This window comes from Acanthaster planci, linkage group LG12, assembly GCF_054643075.1.
Source record: "Acanthaster planci isolate LZ-2023a linkage group LG12, COTS_SCS, whole genome shotgun sequence".
NCBI lineage: Eukaryota > Metazoa > Echinodermata > Asteroidea > Valvatida > Acanthasteridae > Acanthaster > Acanthaster planci.
In genome coordinates this window covers 594,605-614,931 of record NC_141788.1, presented here as the reverse complement: position 1 = coordinate 614,931, position 20,327 = coordinate 594,605, and the positions used below count along the sequence as shown (strand labels likewise).

At 41.0% G+C, this 20,327-nt stretch overlaps 1 protein-coding gene across 3 annotated transcripts; it reads left to right on the top strand.

The window, feature by feature from the left end:
- Positions 1 to 465: 465 nt before the first annotated feature.
- On the top strand, positions 466 to 19,575 carry LOC110985837 (thyrotropin-releasing hormone receptor-like). 3 transcript variants are annotated; one of them, XM_022247216.2, is made up of 7 exons: positions 466 to 980; positions 13,214 to 13,273; positions 13,734 to 14,209; positions 14,885 to 15,008; positions 15,233 to 15,577; positions 16,251 to 16,481; positions 16,624 to 19,575. In XM_022247216.2, exons 3-7 carry the CDS (start codon positions 13,758 to 13,760, stop codon positions 16,771 to 16,773), a joined length of 1,302 nt encoding a protein of 433 aa, XP_022102908.2. In that variant the 5' UTR covers positions 466 to 980; positions 13,214 to 13,273; positions 13,734 to 13,757; the 3' UTR covers positions 16,774 to 19,575. The 3 variants fall into 3 exon arrangements, with proteins under 3 accessions (XP_022102908.2, XP_022102909.2, XP_087000608.1); XM_022247217.2 differs by lacking the exon at positions 466 to 980 and adding an exon at positions 9,422 to 9,587; XM_087144482.1 differs by lacking the exon at positions 466 to 980 and adding an exon at positions 12,962 to 13,030.
- Positions 19,576 to 20,327: the final 752 nt, after the last annotated feature.

The window sequence follows — 20,327 nt, the reverse complement described above, 5'->3', positions numbered from 1 at the left end:
AAATACGATCCCAAAACAATATACATCACATGGAGTTTTGGCTAGTTACCTGATTTATCAAGCAAGGAAATTTTGTGCGTAAGCAGCTCTATGAAATAGGCCCCTGCTGCAGCTTGTCCACTGTATCATCTGTAAAGAGCTCCACTAGTTTGCTGTTTTTGTTGTAACTGACCCGTCTTATTTCGGGGGAATACACTATACTTATAGGCGGAAACAAACCGTGTAGATTCCTGGAAATGTTTTTGCAGTCTCGCTCCTCGTCAGTTTAATGGGGGCATTTTCTGTCATGCGTGGAGCCAACAAGGTATCTAGGAAATGTGACTTGCCAGTAAACAGCAAGCGTGTACCGTACCCAGGGCGTGCCCGAGGATCTGGAACTAGAGCATCCATCCATCCAATGAATATAGGAGTGAATACTAATTACGACGTCATCACTAGTGCGCATGAACACGCAGGCGTGGAAGGTCTGATTTATTCATTTCTGCGCGGCGGTGCGCGCCACGTGAATGGAGCTTGCTGTTACAAAGATCTGCATGGGTGCCAATCACAAAATCCAATGCCAGTTCAGGGCGACGGTATGATGACACCTCACAAGTTGCGGGAGAGCTCAGACGCTTGGATGATCTTGGCGAGGGGCCACGCACATTGCCTGCTGTCTGAAGACTTGTTGAAAAAGTGACGGGGCATGTGATACTGAGTGGTATCATGTTGTGAACCAACAGCACATTTGCTCAGCGTGATACAGACATTGGTATTTCCATAGTGCAAGGAATCCCAGCGCACTTTTCGTTTCATTTCCTGTTTATCCTTCTGAACTATTACTTTCGTTACCAAATTATAGATGAAGTGTTCGACTGTCTAGGTACACCAGTAACAAACTTGATTACGTTGATCATCATGGACTTCTTTACGAGGCATTGTCCATTGTCTGATTAGCCAGCGAATTAACGTCGCGTGAGCTGAAGGGATTTGCAGAGCAGGTAAGAGAATAATTACGTCGTGATTAGTCCCCACCAATTTAAATAAAGACAGGGATGCAGGCTGTAGTGCGTGAACAATATACACAAAAAACTTATTGTGTGGTAAATATTTGGTCATCATGTCTGCGAGTAATATCTCATTACGTAGAGGATTTCATGATTGAAACTATAGCCAGGGAACATAAGTCCTTTTCTAATTAGCAACGAGGAAGATCTGATTAGTTCAGACCAAAATTCATTGGTGCAATATTGATACAGCGGTCGATCAATACAAAGTGCATTGCTACCAAGTACCATGACGTGTTTCTAGTGTTCTGCGTGAAAAGGAAGTGTTGTTTCAACACCGGAATTCAACATCGGAGTTGAGTAGTTTATTTTTGTTCAAGGGCAAAACGTGAAAACTACAGGAGTCCGCTGTGGGAGTCGTGAAATTGCCAGTTAGGACAGGATAATTCATCAGTGTGTTCTGGATAGACTTGATTGGCAGCTGATGAGAAACATGAGGTGAGAACGAGAAGGAGAAGGGATGTAAATGTACATCATAAGGGTGGAACTGGACATCAGGCAGCGCATGCTCAATAAATCCTTTACAAACAATTGGTGCGTTTTTGCCTTCGTAAAGGAGGCTCATATTCCAACCCAAAATTGTTTTAATGAGCTTAAGTTTTGTTCTTATTGTTAAAGCGCGATATGGAATCTAACTTGTTTCACAAAACGCGATATGTCGGGAACAGGTTAAAAGGAGACAAGAAAAATAAGAAACTTCAGATTCAACTCGTTATATTCGGGAGAGGTTTGTTTGTCAGTCAGCCTTGATAGAATTGTCTATCTTTCAGTTTTGACAATCTGTCTTTGTTATTTGTTTCATCGTCATGGTTAGTTGCTTCTTTATCTTTAATTCAAATTTAAAACAATCATTACCCATGACATTGCTTGTGATTAATTCTTCTGCGATGCGGACACACACTTTATCAAACCCAAAGTGAAAACGTTCAGGAGGTTTAATATACAAATAGGCTATGGTGTTTCCTGACGAAACCGATCGAAGACAGTTGTAGAGTCTATGTTCTCGCAGCACTGTGCATTCTAAATTTCTATGCCAAAAGAGGGTTGAGCGTCTAGTTTTCTTTCATTTGACGGGGATCCATCAACCAAACGTCAACCTGTGTCGTCTTGGCGTGAGTTTTGCTACTCAAGACTAGACCCTGAAAAGTCCATGCAAGATTGATTTTAAAATAAAATCCATACCACCAATACATAGACTGTTAGTAGAGTGCCTCGTATACGACTCGTTCAGCTAAAAACAACGAATTCATCGAAACACGATTATAAGCGAAGGATTTAAAAAGGTCAAATCTCTCCACTTAATGGTTTGTGCACCCAGAATCCCAGATCAATATTTTTCATCACTTATAAGTTGTGCCCATCAATATAAATTCATAATGACGTAGTAAAATAACTTGGGGCTCTATAAGGGGCGGAATTTTAACCAATGTGTGAAGAACTTGAGCCAGTACCATAGGTATAGAAATCGATTGTTTTAATGTTAGGTGATATCATAACAGCACCGTACATATATTTACTCTGTATTTCTCAGTGTGGTCCGAAAATAAATCAAGAGTTTGTTCATAAATAACAGCAAACCCTGTGGTAAGGAAGATGGACACCCAGACGTAAAGCCAAGTAAATATGATTGACTATTAGCGGTACCTTAAGCCATGCCACCCGATGGCGGCAAACTCGGCAAACTCGAGTGGTTAAAGACATCTGTACTTGTCAGTAAGCAGGAAGTCGTGGCTTCGAATCCCACCTGAGCAAGGCCGGTTATTTGTTGTCGCAACTGTCAGACCACATAGGGAAACCATTATATAAGTTCGTGTAAAAGGTAAAAAACGCTAGTGTAAAATTATTAACATCCCCAATGCAAGCCAGTTAACACCAAGAAATCGAATTTGTACGTGTATACTTTTTCAGCCTATTTAAAAAAAATTAAAACAAATTATATAGGGAAACTCACAAGGTGCTTTAAATAATTATAAGGGTGAACAAAGAAATTGCCTGGCGCAAGATTTGAGCCTGCGGCTTCCGGAACACCGTACCGGTTCTCTACCAATTGAGCTATGTTGTATAGTGTACTATTTACGACAAACATTTCTCTCTGTTTTTAGCCTCCCTCCAGGCGACGCGATCAGACGACGTGACGGCACGGCTGCTCCCTTGCGTCGTGCCGTCGGGTCGCACCGTCACCTTCATGCGTCGCGTCGTGCCGTCGCCCGTCGCGTCGTACTGCCTTAGGTCCTTTCCATGTATTTTTTGTCGCCTAAACGTCCCCCTTCCGTCGCTCGTCGCGTCGTACCATCGTGCGTCGTGTCATGCGTCGCGTCGTGCTTCAGGCGACGTAATAGGCGACGCGGTGCACGACACGACGCGACGGGTGACGGAAGGGGCGACGTTTAGGCGGAAAAAATGCAACAGGGAAAATACCTGAGACAGCACGACGCGGCGGGCGACGACGCGACACGTCGCGTGTGTACAAACATAATGGCAAGAAGGCGACGGTGCGACCCGACGGCACTACGCAAGGGAGCAGTCGTGCCGTCGCATCGTCTGATTGCGTCGCCTGGAGGGAAGCTAAAGAGAGAGAGAAATGTTTGTCGTAAATAGTACCGTGACGCCAGAATGTTGGTGGTTCTTCCCATTTGTCAATATCTTTGTTCGAGGGGTGCTAGCCAGAAACAATTAAACCTGAAACACATGTAGCCAGGGATCACGCCCTAATAACATACACGATACAACATGGGAAGTGGTGAACAGGGATCACTCGAAGAGGATACATTTTTCGAGCATAAATCATGAAACAAATTATATAGGGAAACTGATTTTTTTTCTTTAACCTCACAATTTAGTCGGAGGCCGTGGAAGAAAGTTCATAAATTCAGTATTTAAAAATCTCGTTTCAATTTATCAACCAGCAAACACTTTCAACATGTTTCCATTCAGATACGTTTCGTGGGCATGTTTCCTGATTTGTATGTGCACATGTCAAAGAGGAGTTTCTATGAAGGGAAAGCAGGAAGTATACAGGATGTTTAAACGATTACCTTTTGGCTATCTTTAGCATATGCTTCCTGATTTGTATCTGCATACATGTAGAGATAGGCGTCCAGGTGGATTGTTAGAACGACAGCGTTGCTTTATTTCTATGTCTGTTAACATTTAATTTGGAATGGTTAGAATTGCAGACAGAAATAAAGGCAACTGAATTGTTCCTGTCGACACAATTTAAACAACATCCCGATATCAACTGAATTTCTGACAGCCTTTTACAAATAACAGTATTATGACAAACAATTTCAAGTCAAGATATAATGGTTATGTTGCAGGTGTATCCTGAAAGACAAAATATTGTGAAAGAAAGAAGCGCAACATCCATTCAAATTATGTTTTCTTGTCAATAACATATTTCCAGTTAAGTGCTTCAAAGTTTTGACTGCATTATTTTATATATAGCTGGCGTACTCAACTTCCTCTGAAAGAAACAGAAAAAATAATCTCCTTTACCTCCTATCAAGGAGAACATTCAATTAATGCGGATGCCAAGTTGTTTCTACAACAGTGTTAAATTGCTATGAAGCATTTTCTCGTTCAGCGAGGAATCCTTGAGCTTTAATTACGCCACGGCTGTAACTACTCACTTGAGTATAATCGAAGTGCATACCGAATCCATTACAGTACAACGGAGCTCCCATTAAATATTGGTCTATGCAAAGCACATCCCTCACCAGGGGAGGCGTTACGATGCTTGGAAGTGAGGTAAAGCACGGATCGTCGCCTTTGATACTGAAACCCATACTGAAACTAATACAAGAAGCTAAAAATATCGAAAGTAATCGCTAAGCCAACCAGTCACACACTTACCTACAAATGAAAACCAACAGCTTTTTACAAATGTAATTGGCATTTTGAAAACTACAAATTTGGCGTAGGACATTAAACCCCCATTCAACACCTATAGCTTGGTTTTCAATGTTGCTGTATACCTGTTGCATTTGAATTAAATATGATTTAAACAAAACTTGGCCAAAATGTTTACATCGATTTGTGACATTTGTTATCCATAGGTTTTTAGATTATGGGCGCAAGGATTGATAGTTGCCTTCGTGTTTAAAAAATCATTCACAGAAATGTTAATGATTGTCAAAAAGGCACATGAAAAGAACTGACTATAAGAACAAGTCTTTACAGTTAGGGACGGGAACTAAACATGCGTTGTCAGAGAAACAGTTTAATTTTTCCATAACATCGAAATAGAAGGCTGGTCAGATGAAAGATACTGAGCAAACACGTTCATCACCAAACATTACATGTACACCCCTAACTTTTTACTGTTTGTGGTTCGGGCTGACATCGGAACAATTTTGTGTTGTTGGCGACCAAAACATCATTAGCCCTATTGGTAAAGATCGCTCCGTGACGGCTGTGACGAGAACTATCAGGATCGTCACAGCTGTCAGATATTTGTCGTAAGATCGCTAAGCATCACACAGTCACAATTATCACTGTTGTGTCGGGACTGTCATAACCACGACAACCGTTGTTACGATTTCTGAGATTTGTCTGGGAATGACAAGCGTTACTATCTGCACCGAGGTGCCTGGCTAATACCATGTCAACTCACACACACTCACGCACATGGTGGTGTTCCTCGCTACACAGTAGCCCCATGAGCCCTCTGAGAAGAGATATCCTGAACTCGTTAACCCCATCACTGTATTCCATGAGGACTTTAGTACGATCAAGTTCGGTGAACGCTGCATCATTACCCGACACGCCTCATCTCTATCAAAACATGCGATAGAAACCAAACTATAGTCATGGTTGTAATTATCTTCAGCAAGTATTATAATAAGACTAAATTTGAATTCCAAGTGACTCGAAACTTTAAAGTGAAAGCTTTCTCTTTACAGCATAAACGTATGTAGTATCTACTTTTTCATCACAGCAATGCGTAGCGCTTATCCTCAATTAGTCCCGCGTAGTTCAAATGAGTTATTGTTGAGACTGTGTCCTGTCCTTTATGGGTCGTAGCTTGAAATGAATTTCCCGAAAGAGAACAGGGTAGGCTCATATTACATTCCCGTTTGACATTTCTTCATTGGTGTGTGGTTATGTCTCTTTAGGGATTGTATACAAGTAATATCCATCTGCCCATTCTGTGGTTCCCCTCAATAAATCAAGTAGGTCAAAATAACTAAACAAAAAAGAACTTTTATAAGCTGGAGGAAAACAGATTTCCCCCACGGCTCTCTATGATTATTGCATGATGAGGTTGTGAAGTCAGACTGAAAATAAGACAAGAGTACGCTGGCTAAATTATCGTTATTCTTCTAAGACTGGAAAAATTCAGGGTTGTTATGAATCGACTCGAGTCTGACTTGAGTCGAGATTTTGGCAACTCTACTCGACTCGAGTACAGAAGGGTGAATCACTTGACGCACTTTGAGTCCCTCGTCAGAAGACTCGATTGGAGAGAAATCAAATAAGACGAGTCCCCCAAATAAAAGCAAACTTCCTGGGGCAAAAAATATTTTCAGTGACATATGGTGGCGGTTTGTAGTATTAACGACATGTCGCGACTTGCGACTGCGGCTATCCAACATGCACCACAGCGGCCGTCCATTGTCCTTCCTTCATAGTAAATGACGGGTAAATGACTCTATTCTACTGGAGTTCTTGCCAGCCAATGAGTCGACTTGACTCGAATCACTACGTTAACTAACTGGCATTGAGCTCGAGTCACAAAATTTAGTAACTCATTACAGCTCTGGACAAATATATACCAAAGCAGTGTGATGCATTTATTAAGCAAACCGTCGTCGCAGCATATTCCCAAATTGAAGCCTGTGGCTTTGGATACGCTTGAGATTCAGTCATAACAATTTCGTTTAAAAAGGTTATACGGTATTGTTTTACAAAACTTAATACCCGGCAGACATGTGACTTCTTTGATAAGCATGATGTTTAACATTTTGTTTCCTTGAAGTATAATCCCAAATAACAGAAAAAATTAAGCAAAACGAAAAAACAGCCAAACCTAACAATTGCTCAAGGCCATCCAACCTAGTGGGCATTATAGCGTTGCCATTTTGTTCTGGCAAGTACTTTCCCACCTGTGCGCAGCTTGGAAAGTTCTCGACGTCATGCCCATAAAATGAAGGATCATGCATGAAAAAAATGGATCAATGAGCTGTGACACCTGTAACACAGAGAATCAATCACAGCCACAGCGATATGGAGTCAGTTATCACTTTGGATATGCACGTCTGACATCTCAATACAAGCGATTCACAATAGTGCGCCACCAAGAGTTTGCAATACATTGGCCAATCATAACGCGCCAAATTTGTCGACCCTTTCCAAACGCGCATTTGGTCGACAAATTTCGCGCATTGTGATTGACCAACGCGTTGCAAACTCTTGATGGCGCACTATTGTGAAACTGCCGTATTGAAAAAAACAATCTCCAATCAATCTCCGGCACTGGTGGTGACAATTCTTTGCCGAAGTTTCAAGTCTAAGGCCCAGCCAAGTTTAAGTAAATAACCCCGCGTGCTTGTTGCACACGAAAGTCTTCGTCGGAATCGTCGGTAGCTGAAATCTGTAATTTTTTTTCAAGCTGAGGAAAAGGCAGACAAATCTGTCCAAGAAGAGCAACCTGAGCAAACAATAAAGGATCCTTATCGTTTTTTGAATCGGCTGAGGCAAGTACGAAAATAAATAAAGGCGAGTCCTGAGATCTTGAGTATTATTGATGGTGTCTCGTTTGGCTTGAATCCTGTAGAGAATGTGGCTGAAGAAGGAGCCTTCAAGACGGTATATTATTGATGGCCGTGGGGTAACAGTCACAGCCAACCACTATTGCGGCAACCAAAGAGAACACCCCGCGGGTTAATGTTTACCTCCGCTAAAAGGACTGGACCGAGCAATGCGCCTAGTTTTCCTTAAGGGCTCCTAGCATGAATATCTCCCTGTGATCTTTAACTTCTTCAAGGTGCGTTTACAGCTGGAAATCACACTAACCCAAAGCGTACCTCAATGCCTAGATTGCCCGTCCCTCGCCAACAAGTTATATTTCTATTGCTGTGTTCACTACTCAAATTCTTTTTCAAGTTCTGTTCCTTGCTGAGTTAACGATTTCAAACAAAAATGAGTCTCGCAGAAAACTGTTCGCTTATGGTATGACCTCAGGCCTAGAAATGAAGACATGCAGGAAGTTAATCTGTGCAAATGGACTTGTTTGCGTGACTTGTTCACTCTGTGAAGTTATGTTTCAAATTTGATGAAATTCAGCCTATTCTATTGATGCCTTGGACTGGAACGGTTACGAGCCAGGTATTGCTAATGGCATTTGAAGACTGACCATAAGGCAGTCCATCTTCTCCCATTCAGAAGTCATGTTGCTTAAAATGTGGCAGTATTGAGGACATTGGAAGATTTCACCAGCTTCGACACAATATCGCCTTCAGCTACAACTGGCTGACAACTTCGACGGGTAGATCAATTCATTAACCGGAATATTGGCGCTCTGTTCCCGGTTGCCCAACGCCTGCGCACGGTCAAAGCATTGTCAGTTTGGGAAAAGTAAACAGTAATTCCAGCTGAGGCCGTTTACTCTTTCAGTTTACATTGTTCATGTGCACTATTCTCCAAGCCAATTTTTGGAATAGGTTGAAGTATTATTCCCGAATTTTAATTGATGATGCTGACCGTATTGCTCTTTGGGAAAACATGTATGAATATTTAAATTAATCACCTCAACAGGCAGGGAAAAACAAAGTCTGTATAAAGACGCGTGCTTAGCTTCTAAATTGCATGTCATTAATTGCATCATTAATTTTATGTGTTTACAAAAATTCAACAACTAATAAGTAAGGATGTGTATTAAAATGTGAAAAAAGTGAATTTTGTAGTTAGAAATGATCGTAGAAAGACAGTCACCGTATAAGCAAAATGGCGTTAATGGCGCTGTAACTGTGACAACCCAATAAATTCCTTGTGCCATACGTCAAAAAAGCTACAGGGTCGACACTTTGATCCTACCACGAAATCCAGATTGTCCCGGCTGGAAAACATGATAGGCGTCGCTATATGTGAACACTCACCATGTTCCGTGAATTTCAGTAGCAAGCATTTTCGACAGCATCAGTCGTGCCTGATTGAACGGGGAGCGAATTAACAAAGTCTGTGGACGACACCCGTGGCGTTAATGTCCTAGTATATTTGAAATTTCTCGCCAGGAACTTGTAAGAGGTCTCCCAGCATGACCTTTATTGAGCGGCTTTAGCGTTGCAGGTGTGCAGGCCATTGTCAAGTTCCTTGTCACGCTTGTTGAACATTTTCAAAACCATCTCGAGTCGGCGAATTAATAGTAAGCCGAATGCACTTTGGTGCCATTTGAGGCTGTACATTATTTTGTCACATTTCGCACGTACGTGGTGAATGCTGCCAAGGCAATTTTCGACGACGCTATCGCATGCTGCCTCACGTTTTGAAAACAGCACGGTCAATATATCTCGGACTTTAATTGCAAAATGCTGGCTCAAAGAGGTAAGTGTTTTGCTGAGGTGCAGTATTATGGAAAGTCTCCCTTACACCTCGTATGTGTATTTTGTAGTGCTCGTGGGAATCAACGAGGTGTTCAACATCACCTTCACGGCTCTCTAGCAATCGCTCTTGCAGTGGGTGCTGATTTATGCTTGAACGGTAGAGACAGTAAAAACTGTGGGAACGAAACTGAAAGTCTGCTACCTCTACCATAAAAATTGTTGTGCAATGTTTCAACTGACGGTAATGTGAAATAACCCAAAGATGTTAATTTCCAGTAATGTCAGTCGAGTTCGATAGTGTTTTCGTAGCGAAGGATGGTGAGACAAATGAACTTTTCAAATCCACGAGCTAGTCAGTCGAGTCGAACTACACTGATGGTCCAAACTGTTTACTTAAGCATTATTGCCGTAATCGGTGGAACACTGTTTTCCAAATATGTCCGTAATGAAACTAAACCATTTTAAGTCATAAATTCAGGATGCGCGAACAAGGAACAGTATGATGTCAGTTGTAATGAGAAAGCGATAATAATGATTACTAATCCCATAATGAGGGCGACTTGAAGGTTTTCAGATAAAGGGTAAGAACATTTTGGACCTATTCAAGCATAGCCATCACTCGGCTGACTGGTGTGTTTGCCCTTCATCTTTGGAGAAAAAGGAAACAGTACTGGTTGTTGATTAAACTGAGCCTTTCATAACAAATAATTCCAGTTTTTAAATTTATGATGCGTCTGTCTATCTAAATGAATTTCGTTTATTTTGCGGGAAAATGAATTTACGTATTTTACGATTCGACAGGTGTTCGCGTCAGTGATGTTTTGTTTCAATGCAGTACACCTGCCGCTGGGAGATAAGTTTGAGATAGTGAGTCGATATCTGTCATGAAAATTAGGTTCTTTGGTCTATGCAAGCCTGTTATGGTTTAATCATCTGCTTATTTTTATCTTGTTTAATTTAAAAGTTGACTGCTTAAATGAAAGAAAAATGGTCTACAAAAGAGTTATCTGACATCACATAGAAGTAAAAAAATACATTATTCGAAAATCACGAATCAATTTTCGCAAAGACAAGCAAAGCTGGTCCTTTAAATATAAAAATTTTCAACTCAAATACACGTTTATATTCCTATTCAAATGTACACTTTGGGTCTTGCCACTTTCTTCTGTATGTTTGAATTCAGTCAGATAACCACTTATACTGGAGATCATAAAAAACGAACAATGAAATGGACGAGCGGGATTAGAACCTGCGACCTACGGAAAACCATACCAGTGCTCTACCAACTGAGCTATCCAGCCCTTGGTGGTTCTTCCCATTTGTCACTATATTTGTTCAGGGAGATTCCTTAATTTTAAAGTTGGCAAATGTTATCATTTTAATAACCTGTCATCATATCTTTCGTGCTGGTATAGCCACTGATTTTTCGCTAGGCAAATGCACTCGGAGAATGCAATCGGTGATCTCAACATTTAAGATTTGGCTAAGATGTTGCAATGATTCTGAATTAAAGTGTGACAATATTTTTCAAAGGATTAATAACTTGTGTTACCAGAGGCGTGTCCAGCGAGGAGAGGGGATAAGCTATCCTACATTGCCAATTTGGTTAGAAACTGAATGTGCCAGCATATTAGAAACGATTCTAGTATATCTTTTTTGACAGTGGATTGAGAATTCTTTTGCAGATAAAAGAAAATTCGTTTTTGGCAAAAAAATCCGTTTTGGCCCCAAGACACAGAAAAACGCTTTGTTGCGATACAGGTAAGAACAATATCCCACATATACATCACCCAGAGCGCAGTAGCAGAAAAAGACTACTTCTAGAGCGGCTACCGTGAGGTATGTGGTAAACACTGCCTGTCGTTAATTGAACGGTGTGAAATATTCCCGAATTGAGTCGGGTACTCGACGAAGCGCACTTTTCGGAGGGATGGATTGCTCCCTCGTCAATGTCAGGCCACATGCTCTGAGCAATATGAGTTACTCTCCCTTCGCTTATTAAACCACTCTACCATGTTTACATACATTTGGGTTAAATCGGCCTCAAAAATAAACCACGCCGTAGATTTGCGCCGCTTTATCAAATTGTATAATTCAGTGACGCGTGAAGACTAAAAGAAACGAACCCACTCAATTTGAAAATGAAGATGGCACTCGGGAGACAAAGCAGCCGACGGCCGGCGGGCTATACCTGGACGGTGCGGTCTTGAAATGTGTTTTCGCGGATTGGATTTCAGACGTTGATCGATCCACACCTATAAGTAAATTTGATTTTTGAGATCAATATTTTACCATAAAATATGAATAAGTTAACAAACAACGTGCACGCGATCAGTAACAATATCCATACAGTAATTCCTAGCTAAGCACTTCTCTTGAGGCATAAACGGGGTCAAATTACCCCTCCTAGGCTTATCTGAGAAAACATCAAAGGGAGCACCGGTCGAAAGTGGATGTCAAACGTCAGATAATTTACTTAATTTTTATAAAATGAGAAGCAGTCGCTGGATTTTATGGATGTGGGCTTACACTGTCGTTATATTGTCGTTGGGTGAAGAGTGGAAACATTGAACTACGTGTTTAGGACGATGGTTGAGACTGAGCTGTTTTAAGGGTCCAATGCAATGAATCTTTCTCAGGCATATTTTTGTGCAATTTTTCTTCAGTGTACGAAAACCTTCCCCTTTGGGGTTGTGTGCATTTGTTTAACGGACTTATAAACATTCAAACTTATCCCGTGATTATCCAGGGAAAACGAGGGCGCTGTTGCTGCGATGCAATGCAGGGAAGACAATACTCTGTTTAAAATGAAAGATTTTCTCTTTGAATTGTGAATTTGTACATGAAAAATATAACTGCGAAAGGGTTGTATTTCGTGTAATTACACAACAGATCACCCCCTCCAAAAACTGGAAATGTTGGACAGCAAAACACCAGAAATTGGAAGTTTTTGCTTTCTTCTTATTTCAATTTGTTAGCAAAGCAACATTGAGAAGTTTTCTCCGTGGGATGACATTACATTTTCGCACTAGTATAAAACCTAGACAGGCGTCAGAATCTCATGAAAAGATCTCTGCTGGAAAATGTTCTCTTGGGTAATGGCCTGCTTACGGTAGTGTGGGCCAAAGAGAATGACCCGTGCAAGAGGTTGGCATGGACCGGAATGCTTGATCTTGCGACATGGTCAACGTCTCATGTCAAGGAATTAATCCAACCTGCTTTGTTTCCCTCGAGGGTCGAATCGACTTTTTTTGATACCGTGACGCAAGTCAAGTCGTCCAGTCATCGATGAACGGTTCTGATGTTTATAACACTTTACTCTTTTAGATCAAATTTGTTTATTGTGGTCACCGAGTTCCCAGCTGACCACCATCCGCGAAGCGGAAAAGGGTTTTAGGCCAGAAATTATGGGACTGATGAAGAAAAAGTGAATAACTTTATCTGGTGAGTTCTTGGCCACTGTGAACTACGCTTCAATAAACATTTCGTCTGTACCTTTGATGAGGGTAAACTGAACAAGTTACGCAGATCTGTGCCGTTAAACGCCACAATAAAGGAAACAGCCAACAACTATGACAACAGCAACAATCAAAAATGTGTAATGTACCTATTTTTTTTCATTCACAGAGTCCTTCCTTTGAGTCCACCAACTGGCTCGAATCGAGTAAGCAGTACAACAGCACGCAGGTAATTATAGAAGCCGTTCACCAATATGTGGTGTTCACTCATCATTACTGTTTTCTCCCTCGACGAAGACTGTCTTAAAAACTCCTTTTGGTTCAAGTTCCCGTCAACCAGACTGCTATTTATAACAGTTGGGTGTCGCTGCCTCGCTGGTATCATAATCTTGAAAATTAGGAATATTGAGAGAGGGCCGAGACGGTCGGCCGTGAGGCGTATAGGGAAGTATTCAATCCTTTGTAATTAATACCCCCAAACCGCTACAGTGTATAAGACCAGCCAATCTATTACAAGCGTCGATTCGACATCAAAGAAAAGAGTCAGACTCTTAAGAGAATAATGGTAATGTCAAGACAAAATATATCTGGCCTGATGAGGGAGTCGTATGTCTTGAGTAAACATCCAAAGTTTATGCTGAAGTGGTCAACCCAAAAAAACGTTAAGATTGATTTTGTTCTCTCCTCAGTACGCACACCATACAATCTAGGGCATGGATCCTACAGTGAACATGACGTCATTAGGCATTCACCCGACAGACGGGCTGCAAGATGCAAATTTGAGATACCAGACTGAACTACCAGTTAATGACACGGGACAAGAAAATTATTACGACCACGACGCATGGTTTCGATATTACCTGGAAAAGTATCTGACTATTTCCTGCTACGCCATAGCGATGGCAATTGGTACCATAGGCAACGTCATAGTTGTCTACACCATTTGGAGGTGTCGTCATCTTCACACGGTCATGTATACTTTGCTAGGAAGCCTCTGTGTGGCTGATCTTATTATGTTGGTTCTAGTACTGCCATGGAAACTCAACGTTTTGTTCGTACACGGACATTTTCCCTATGGGGATTTCATGTGCCGTGCCCCAGTCTATTTGCACCTGCTGTCCGCTGTCAGCTCAGTTTTCCACCTTACCGCCATCAGCTTGGAGCGGTAGGTATTTTGGTAATCGCGTATCCTTAATTACATTACAATACGAATATCAAGAGTTTGAAATTAAAACACGTTATGTAAAAAATAGGCATTTTGAGGAATGCGAGTCATAAACGTTGACTATTCAAATCAGAAATGACCCCCTCCCCCAGAAATCCGTTTCAAAATGTCTGCTATCAAAATGTTGGTGTACCAGACACTGACAAGTGTGCCACAGTACGACGGTAGACTTAACGCATTCAGAACTCAAGGCAGATGTGCTTATTCCCGTTGTGAATCCTGAATTATATTATACAAGTGTAATAATGAGTAGTTCACAATATGTGCAAATATGCATCAACATTTCGGATTTCTCAGAGGAAATAGGGTATGGCAACCTCCCTCACCTTGTAAATTGGGTCTTAGGGCGCTCTCAAGAGATCTGTCACAATGTCTATGCAACCAAGTCAGAGGAACCATTCAAATCAAAGGCTTCTTGTTCATTAGAAAGGAGAAATATGAAGGAGTCACACTAAGACTTAAGTATGAACCATACTTTGGTCAGATTAAGCGACAAAATGAAGCAGACATCAGGATCAGCCGTGTTCAAATTGGAGCTACCTAGGCATAAATATGACCAGCTTCATATTTTGAGGACATTACTAATAAATGCAGCGTAAATTACATTACTTATAGATGCTATGCCGTTAAGTTCCCTTTGAAGTCTCGTACCGTGCTGACAATAGGAAACGCCTACAAGATTGTGGTCTTTGTATGGACGACCTCAATACTGTCTAGTATTCCCGCTATCTTTTCCGTGGTAAGTACGTGTCCATATCATTACACCGGTCTCCAGTGCTTACTAATGCAACAACAGTATAGTATCTTCGTTCAATAAAAAACTGTTAACAACTGGTCATATTTATAATGCCGTTGCATGATCAGTTATTTTCTCGCTTTCTTTTGCCATCCAACTCGAATGGAATTTAGTCTTGGATTCAGACAAATCCATTCGTTACATTCAATTTCTACCATTTTTTTCAGGGCACCAAGAATTTTGTTGACGCAATTGGGCCTTATGTGGTCTGTGACAGGTTATGGACTGATGTACCACTCCAGGTTTACGCGCTCTACCAGTTTTTCCTGGTACTCGCCTGTCCAATGATTCTGATAACAGGGGCCTATGCCTTCATTATGCATACGCTATGCACCCGCCAGGTACCAAGCGAGAGCACCAAATCTAGTGCAATGGCCATGAGCCATTCACGCAAGTACCAGGCTGGCACTACGCACAACGGACACACCAAGACTGGCTCGGTGCATGTGGTGAATGGAACGCAGAAACTGAATCATAAATCAGCTAAGAGTAAGGAGGCAGAAATCAGACAGGTTGGTGACGCCCAACGCATTGAGTTTTCTCTCCCCCCCCCGTTGTTGACACAGGCTTGTGCAATAAACGAACGATCTCGGATTACTTGAGGTTCCCAACAGAGCAAACAGGTCACTTAGCGTTTAAATTTGCAAAATAAAGTCCAAATTTCGAAAGCGATGGACATCCACTGCACACGCGTTTCCTTGCCTTTATTTCGCAGAACTTACTTAAGCCAATACGTACAACGATTTGGCAGAATCACTGAAGTCAATTTTACTTCCCATCTTTCGACTAATGAGTTCGTCACGTTGCCATGTTTTGCATTTCGGTTGATTGTTATGTAAGATGCTCTCTGAGTAAGTTAATGGGCCAGGCCGGGGTGAGCGCAAGAGTAGGCCTATGAAATTGTCAACTTGAATGTCAAGTCGGGTAAACACGAGGGAGTAAATGGAACACACTGTGTGGAATACACATAAAGCCTTTGGAAACTCCACCAACAAGTTGATATTGACGTAGATTTCTCCCTACGAAATAGCTAATTGTTGCACATGTCTAAAGATCGCTGTTTCCTCAGTACGTTTGCAGTTTGGAAATTCTGACTGAAAGCTGAAACCCGAAAACAGTAAAAGACACTGGCAAATCAAACCATCGAAAAATGGTTTAACCGTAAATTGTCTTTATGTTCAACAGATGACCATAATGCTTGTAGTGGTGATCGTCGTCTTTGCAGTCTGCTGGGGTCCCACTGTGACATTTGCTGTCCTCAAAAGATTTGATGTAATTGATACCACACTCAGCGACCCTTTGAGGCTGACAGACAAGATCTTCAATTTAATGAGTTTCTTGAACAGCGCCATGAATCCACTCATCTACGCCTTGGTATCGGCCAGTTTTCGCCATAGTTGTCGTTGGGCCTTAAAGGTATATGCATGGTTATAATATAACCTACAATCTAGAGACCTGACTCTTCAGGGCTTCTAAAATCACATTGTTAGCTAGGTCTAAGTGCCTTGATTTGTGTTAAGTTAAATTTTTCTCGTTGCTGTTTTTTCTGTGTTGGTAGGTTTGCTTTAAGTCTCCTTCTGTGCGGCGGAGGCCAAGCAACATGTCACGAGCAACGACTGTCAGCCGTTTTGGTATGAGCCAAGGAGGTGGCTCAACTGTCGTTGATAGTGTCAGTGGGTCATCCGTGTGCGCTACAGAAAGAGTTTAAACTATTGTAAAGATGGAAGGGAAAAAGGCAATTTAGCAGATTCCGACACGATCTACTGATAGGTCTTGGAATATTATCATTTCAGTTAATATAGAATTGGGAGTTGTACAAACTGATACATGTAGTGCGTATGAAAGTCAAATATATCGCCAACAACCATGAACTCTGCAGACCTATATTGAGTTTGAAACTTAATGACACAAAGAAGTGAGAGACAAAAGGAAAATGTCTGGAGGTTTTTGTTTGAAACATGAATGAAAGAGTGAGACGACTTGCAAAAACAACTAAGTTAATGTTAGGACCTTTTTAGAGTGTCTGCTTTGAATAACCGGAAACAAAGTACTACAGTAAGAGCCATGGGCTTTTGTGAAGCATTGCACGACTGACTTAGAATGTGTAAAAGAAAAACCCTATCGTAGATCAGATTTCCATCAATCAGGTTTAACAGTAATGAGAGCGCACCGATGAATGTGTGATCTATCAAATTTTGTTTATGCCTGAAATAATAATGAGGAATATTATATGTGAATCGTAGTACTCGGCATGCATGCCGAAATAACTCTTTCTTGTGTCTGATTTCTGCAAAATTTCAGCTTCGTAGAGTTAACGTCGTTCAGTTAGAATAACTGTTCTTCAGGCTTGGACTGCTCTTCATACTCACCTGTAAAAAGACTTGTATGAACTCTATGATTTCTTGACAATTACACCGTGGCTAGAGGTGTGAAAAAGGGAGGTTCATCTGATCAAAAACTAGGCAAACTGCGTCACCAAGCACGGTACGCACGTGCATTTAGTGACGGAAATAGTCATATGCAACCAAAATTGATCACTTGCTGATATCAATCGAAATTAGCGAAAACAAATTGTGGCAAAGTGTCTAGTGTCGGTCCAAATGAAGTCAAGGTCGTTCTGTATGACGCAATTACTTCATTCAACTGGAAAAACAGCAGCAATCCTTTTTCATTTTAATTTTATTAGTCAGGAAGCAGGCCAGTTCCAGCAGGGCACGCGCGCGCGAGCTTGTCAAATGAACAGCGACCGTGAACACAGTCGATGTTTGCTTCGCGAACCAGCAGGTTATTTCCTCTTGACCCGATCAACACCCGTCGTAAAAGGGCACTGTACAAAGTGACCACTTATCTTTCTATTTCTTTGGTATGCAGAACAAAACTATCCAGGACTCAAATGGGTGCTTAGTAAACGTGTGAATTGTGCATTTCTATGAGCCTAAAATGCCGAACTCAAAAGTAACCAATGTTATTTTGTAAATGAATTGAGTTCGAAAAGTACGTTCAGAGGACGACAGGAGGTAAGTAATGGATTTTGTGGGGGGTTTTTGTGACGGACGTCTTACTAGAGACTTCCTTTATGGAAATAAAAAACTTGGAAGAAGTTTCTAACCGTAATTGTAACAAGGCACACCGAGAATCTGTAAGATTTATGTAGGAATATCGTGCGACATAAAGGAACAAGGCAAGGAATTTTCTTTTTTGTGTATCTCTGTACTCTTATTCCATGTATGAAGACTGTTTGACATCTTTTTTTGAGGTACGTGAACTGAACGGTGCACTTTTTCAAACATTAGAAATTGACCAAGCATTTCTGAACAAGTGAGGGCGCTTTTGCTTTGATGTAAATCCAGGAAGACGTGGTTCAGGTTGCATGGTTTCATGTTCAAATTGTGAATTCCAAATTTGCTCTCTGGGAACATTTCTGTGAAATCGATTTTTGCTGGAAATTGCCATATACTTACACAGCAATGAATTGCCAAAGAAAATAAAATCTGCCTTAGCAGTGGTTAAAAAAATCTAGAAATTTTCTGAGCACAAATCAGTGCAACATCGAGATTCAATGCCTTGGATGACATCATAGTTCTGCTCGTGAATATGCAAATAAGCACTAGCCTGAAAACTAAAAAAGCATCAAAATATGGTTAAAATTGCAAAACGAAAATGTAAAATCAGGTTAATTTAAACCCAAAGATGCAATTTCAAGGGTTTTATGAAAAATTTATGAAAAAATTCTATTTCCTGGTTCCTTTAAATCTGAAGGGAGAAAACAGCAAATATGAAATTTATCTGAATTTTAACAGACAAATAATTGTCAACTTTTACAAAAAAGATGGCAGGAAATGTTAACGCAGAAAGAAATATCTTTGCCAGCAAACGTGTGTCTTCTGTGGCACAATTGGCAAAGGTACTTGACAATGTTGGCCTAGTTTTTGATTGGAGCGTTATCGCTCATGACATCAGTCCAAGCCGTGGCCATTTTGATGTTCATGTCTCTTCACACGCGGGTCGTGTTGCAAATATTAGGAAAAGCGTGCAAAAAAGTGTAGCTGGTGTCTTTGAACGTGTTGACTCAGCGATGAAATATGAAATTCTTTTGTAATATATAGGAAGGGATCTTTATTCTGTAACTATCTGTACATATTAATTCAGCGAGGCCTAATTTCTTTATTTTTGTCTTCATTAATATTCGTGTTTAGCAGCCTCAATTGAATGAAGATTTTAGCGGAGCTCCTAAATAATCTTAAATATTGCTCAAGAAATCAAATTTTTAAGTATCTATGTCAAAACGGATTAAATTAACTTAAAAAAGTTAACTTTATTGAATGAATTTTTATATTTCAAGTTGCAATTCTAGTTTAATTTCATCTTACTTGTAACACACATCAAGTGTAGTTTGCAACTTTAGATTCATTTATTAATCAGTGCAATATGACGTTTAACTTGTGTCGTTTACAGTGTTGAACTTTCATTAAAAATACGTTACTCAGTGTATAATAATTTACTTGCTTAACAATGTTTTCAGTGCAATTTTTGTAGCAACCTAATCATGACGTCATTACTCGCAGACACAAATCAAGGCAGGTGATCACTTTAATGATGAGAGCTGTTAGTTACGGCTTCAGCGTTATGCCAGCTATTTTCACGGTTATGCGACACGGCTTGTTGAGAGTGCGTTTGTGGAAGCCAGTGGCTTTGGCTACTTCGTACGGGCGTGTTTAACCAGCCGCAGCCAAGTGCGGCAAAACTAAGCCTTCATTACTGGGGGCCTGCTTGGATAGGCCTATACCTGTAGACTGCTCAAGGACAACTTAATCTGGTTTAGAGCTTGGGGATTAAGCCCACGCGGGGGTTGACAGGTTTAGTAAAAAATCATATCTCGAAAGCTCTGAAGCTGATATGATCGACGTCTGATGCGTCATTCCTTGAGACCATTTTAGCATGCCTTGTGCATTTCAACACTATGTCTAACGATCTACGTGACCTGATAACTCATGCAATCCGTTAGCAGCCTGGTTTAAGCTTACGTTTCCACATCGATGACACTACAGGTCGAGCATAAAGGTAGGCCTGCATACCCACTGGGTGAGAAACAAGTTAAAATAGCGGCTACATACTGGTCAGTGCCAGCTTAAGATACACTCTTAAATCTAAAAAAAACTGACCCCCCTCCTCAAAATGGCTTGCCGGAGACGGATCAACGCGCTTGATTGGGTAGAGACTTCATCCATCATTACAATACCCGATGTCACTATTAATCAACCA

Coding starts and splice junctions, on each gene's coding strand:
- LOC110985837 (XM_022247216.2), top strand. CDS start 13,758: ATGGATCCTACAGTGAACATGACGTCATTAGGCATTCACCCGACAGAC. Junction 15,009..15,232: donor TTCCCGCTATCTTTTCCGTG/GTAAGTACGTGT, acceptor CATTTTTTTCAG/GGCACCAAGAATTTTGTTGA. Junction 15,578..16,250: donor AGGAGGCAGAAATCAGACAG/GTTGGTGACGCC, acceptor TATGTTCAACAG/ATGACCATAATGCTTGTAGT.